Here is a 4,291-nt window from a genome sequence, read left to right as displayed (position 1 = left end):
TAACTGAAAGATGTATTTATTGTAGAATTTATATATAAAAATATTATTACGCACTAGTCTCAGTCTATTGTTTTTTTTTATTTATTTAAATTAAGAAATTTGTTAAGTCAAGTTGAATTAAAATTAAGTGTAAATAATTTAAGGAAAAATTTAAATTAAATTACATTAAACATTTGATACGTTAGATTATCAAATATGAATCTCTTTTTTACAGAACGAGAGAGTATACGTGCACAAAATTATTATACTTAAAATAATATATACATAATTAACGATTATATATATATGTACACACACACACACGCGCGCGCGCGCGCGCGCACGCACGCACGCACGCACGCACGCACGCACGCACACACACACACACACACACACACACACACACACACACACACACACACACACACACACACGCTGTGAGGAAGTAAATAATTTGGTACACGAATTGCTATGTCGCGCCTATATTAGTTAATAGTTAGCGTTCGTAAAAGGCACACTAATATAGACACACGTAACAGCATGAGTAAATGATAGCGAGGATAATACATATTTTTAGCTCTTACGTCATGCAGGAATTTGTTCTCTGAATTTCGTAAGTCAGTTCAGTTTTCGTGGCGGACATGCCGGGACACTTATGAATCTTCTCCTATTACTCTCTCAGTCAAATTTAGAATAAGTGTAGAAGTATAAAATGATGAAAGCTCCTAAATAAACAATGTCGCAAGAGCCGAGAAAAACAGATTCCATATAATGAAAACTATTACATAATGAAAACTATTACATAATCAGAAAAATATAATGTAAAAAAGAAAAATTATATTCCTGATTGAATGACTGCAGCTTTTATTTGAGAAGTCTTAATCAGCTTTCACATCTTGCTTGAGAGGCAATAATTAATTGACATTTAACACTCTTCTGTCATCTTATCTATACAAAAAATATATAGATAAAAATATACAAAAATATAAATAAGAAAAATTACATTTTATATAAAACTTCATTACATATACATTCCAATAACGCTATTTACATATCAATGTATTATATATACACTTAACGATTATTCAGTAGGAAGTTAAAATCCATCGTAGAATTGTCATCTTGCTGGGTTTTAGTGGTATTTTGGTTGTCCTCTATCACAATTGTTCCAACATGATTGACCGTAACATACAGATATGAATATTCGTAATTGCCAGACGCATTCTGTAATTAAAATCGAATATATCATCGGTAAACATATCATTCCCAATTACAAACTCGCAAACTTAAGCTGAGAAATGAAAAGCATAGGCAATAGTAACAGAATGTAACAAATTTCAACCTAGCAGAAATTTAATTCTTCATTTGAAATCTCTTCTCTATGTGTTCCTGTTGTCTTTTCAATTGTAATTTTCAATTAAGTCTTACCTCTTTTACTTCTGCATATACTGTTCCCTGCCTTCTCGTTCCTTGTACATAAAATCTTATTCTCATATACTTCACACCATCCTTAATGTAATATGTATGACTGAAAAAAATAAATACAGAGATATCGCAGCAGGATTCATATACAAAATGTATATCTATAGTTTATATTTAAAAATTAAAAAAAATTTTTTATCTGGACGTACGTGATGTGTCTTCTACGTCCACGTCGAGTTTCGTCTCCAAAAGCCTTTACAGGTGCTCCAAGAATATCCATGACCTTTGGATGTTCTATGCAACGGACACGAGCTTCGCTGTAAACAGAGTATGGACTTTTGCTGGAAAATAGTTCCGAAAATAGAGCGTAGAACATAAAAGCAGTAACCCCAATGCCACCTATTATTACTCCAAGATATCCAGCAGATTTCAAGTTTTCTTTAACTAAAAAAAACGATATAAAATGATACTTATTATACGAGAATAATACATAACATACATCATGTGAAATTTACCTACTTCTGCAGTGCCAATCTGTACCTGATTATTAGTTTCATTGGAGTCTACTTTAGTTACAGATTTTTTTGTCGAATAACAAACACTGTGTTTAATGCTAGGAACAATACTAAGACAATATGAGATGTTTGGCATATGGATGATCAAATGCCTTCTCTGAAGAATGTGATTTAACGCTCTTGCTGACGCCATATTCTAAAATAAAAAAATATTTTTTAATAATACAAAAATATTAAATTCTATAAGAGCTTAATTTAAGGTTAACCGGTTCTTTGCCATACAAAAATGCCAGCAAGCCAATGTAAATATATACAGTGATCTCTTGTCCTATTCAAATTATATTATTTTCATTATCATTATTAGCACAATTATTAACACTTACATGACACAATTTATGTACTGACTCATATACAAGAAAAGAAAATACTAAAAATAAGTTCTTATAAGAAAATTCTCTCAATCACTCCATTACCACTTATCAGTATCAGTAGCCATGAACAGTATTGATATTCAAATCTCATATTCAAGATCATCTTGATGATATTATATAAACATTTCATTAATTCCATTGGGTGAAAAAAATTGAGAGATCTAAAAATTTTAAGAAAATTCAATTTAAATACAAGATTAAGCCGATGTTTATAGAGCAGCATTCAAATTCTAATTTTACATTTAAGATCATTTCAAATACGATTATTACGATCTCGAAATGGCTGTGTTCAGCAAAAAAAACTAATCAGTGCTTAGTAATTCTTTAATTTCTTACAATTGGTTTCTACACTTAGATCCAGCGAAGAGCTGAAGGCAAGAACCAATCATATTAAAGAATTACTAAGTGCTGATTAATTATCTCTGTTGATTTCAGCTATTGGCTGAATTAAATGAAATTGTAAGATGATATAATTATAAGATTAGAATTCAAATGATTTTGAATACAAAATCATATGATTGCTAATAATTCTTAAAAGAATGATAATTTTGATATAATTATATTATAATTTTAATAATCTTTTTCAAGTTTTCCAATCAAGTTTATATTTCAAGATCATATTTAATTCAGTCTTAAATAAGACTAGTTTTACATGTAATTAGTTAACTTCAATTGAATAATCAGTAGATTAATTCGAAGATTTTTTAGATAATATTTACTATATGGGCGATATTCATTTCCGTTTTTATTTTAAAATCATCTTATAGATAATGTCTTAAAATATTAATACAATCCTTTAATTAGCTTATGACATCTTAAATCCAATATTTAAACGAATATTTATGCAAAATACTTAACTGAATATTTTGCATAAATTGCATATTTACAGATAGCAATCTCAATTTTTTAATTTTATTTTTTAATAACTTTTTAACAAATAACTATCGATTGTTAAAACTATCTATGACAATTACTGATATTGGTGGTCAAAGTCTTGCTAGAAATGCTTTGAAGCATTTGATGGACCAATTAGAAGAAAGAATTTTACAAACTGACCAATTAAAAAACGCTTCAAAGCGTTTGCAGCATCGCATTGATCGTACTCATTCAGTTAAGTATTTTGCATAAATATCCGCTACTCATGTGTCGATAAACTTTTTAAGTGTGTTGATTGATTACAGAATAAAGAGGTTAGAGATTCTCTCTATTCTTCAGCCAATCAAAAGGCTTGAAAAGCCTCCGTATGAGGCTTGAAATATTAACCTAAAACTTGAAATATTAACCTAAAACTTAAAACAGTTAAATATATCGACTTATAAATATCTGTCTACAAATACAATCAAAAGTATGTCCAATCAAAACTACATTTTCACACAATGGTTGCGTTTAGCAGAACACAACAGTTTTGCAATCGTTTTATGATTCTCTGCTGAGATAGGACCATTTTTCTTGATCTAAAAGCATAACCCAATTAGCGCGAAAAAAACTTCCAACAATTGCAAAATAAATATTCTGCTGAATACAGTCCATGATTTATATTGCATACATCGAATATCAAGATCAACGCGATGCTTTGAAGCGTTTTTTTTAATTGGTCAGTTTGTAAAATTCTTTCTTCTAATTGGTCCATCAAATGCTTCATTTGTAGCGAAACTTTTTTGCCCGTAGTCAAACCTTGTACCTAAAACTTCCTTAAATTTATTTTTAGATGCTCAGTAGCCAATGAAATAATTCTTAGAGTATCTGAAAATAAATTTAAGGAAACCTTAAACATAAGGCCTGACTATGAATACGAGTATTTGACCACAGCCATCGTACACAATGTGAATCCTACATTATGGTGATAGCAGAGCATAAACTTGAAAAATCCTAGAAATTCCCTATATCACAACCAATTAGCATCCTGAATGAAATCCAAGTTGGAATACCGACTTAAAATGATCT

At 29.8% G+C, this 4,291-nt stretch overlaps 1 protein-coding gene across 1 annotated transcript; it reads right to left on the bottom strand.

Moving 5' to 3' along the window:
• Window positions 1–865: 865 nt before the first annotated feature.
• LOC108689670 (mitochondrial import inner membrane translocase subunit Tim21) lies at window positions 866–2,419 on the bottom strand. The gene is made up of 6 exons (XM_018196532.1): window positions 2,300–2,419; window positions 1,917–2,112; window positions 1,611–1,845; window positions 1,408–1,507; window positions 1,059–1,203; window positions 866–927 (listed from the first exon to the last, which is right to left on the bottom strand). The coding sequence occupies exons 2-6, from the start codon at window positions 2,107–2,109 to the stop codon at window positions 905–907; spliced, it is 696 nt and encodes a 231-aa protein (XP_018052021.1). The 5' UTR covers window positions 2,110–2,112; window positions 2,300–2,419; the 3' UTR covers window positions 866–904.
• Window positions 2,420–4,291: the final 1,872 nt, after the last annotated feature.

The sequence above is a fragment of the Atta colombica genome, unplaced genomic scaffold, assembly GCF_001594045.1.
Source record: "Atta colombica isolate Treedump-2 unplaced genomic scaffold, Acol1.0 scaffold274, whole genome shotgun sequence".
Lineage (NCBI taxonomy): Eukaryota > Metazoa > Arthropoda > Insecta > Hymenoptera > Formicidae > Atta > Atta colombica.
The sequence above is the reverse complement of the archived record's forward strand: the minus strand, read 5'-3'. Positions and strand labels throughout refer to the sequence as shown.

What these genes read in the sequence shown, in the direction of transcription:
- LOC108689670 (XM_018196532.1), bottom strand. Translation starts at nt 2,109, where the DNA reads ATGGCGTCAGCAAGAGCGTTAAATCACATTCTTCAGAGAAGGCATTTG. An exon ending in GGACGTAGAAGACACATCAC is followed by an intron (nt 1,508 to 1,610) that starts GTACGTCCAGAT and finishes TATTTTTTTCAG; the next exon opens with TCATACATATTACATTAAGG. An exon ending in TATATGCAGAAGTAAAAGAG is followed by an intron (nt 1,204 to 1,407) that starts GTAAGACTTAAT and finishes TTTTAATTACAG; the next exon opens with AATGCGTCTGGCAATTACGA.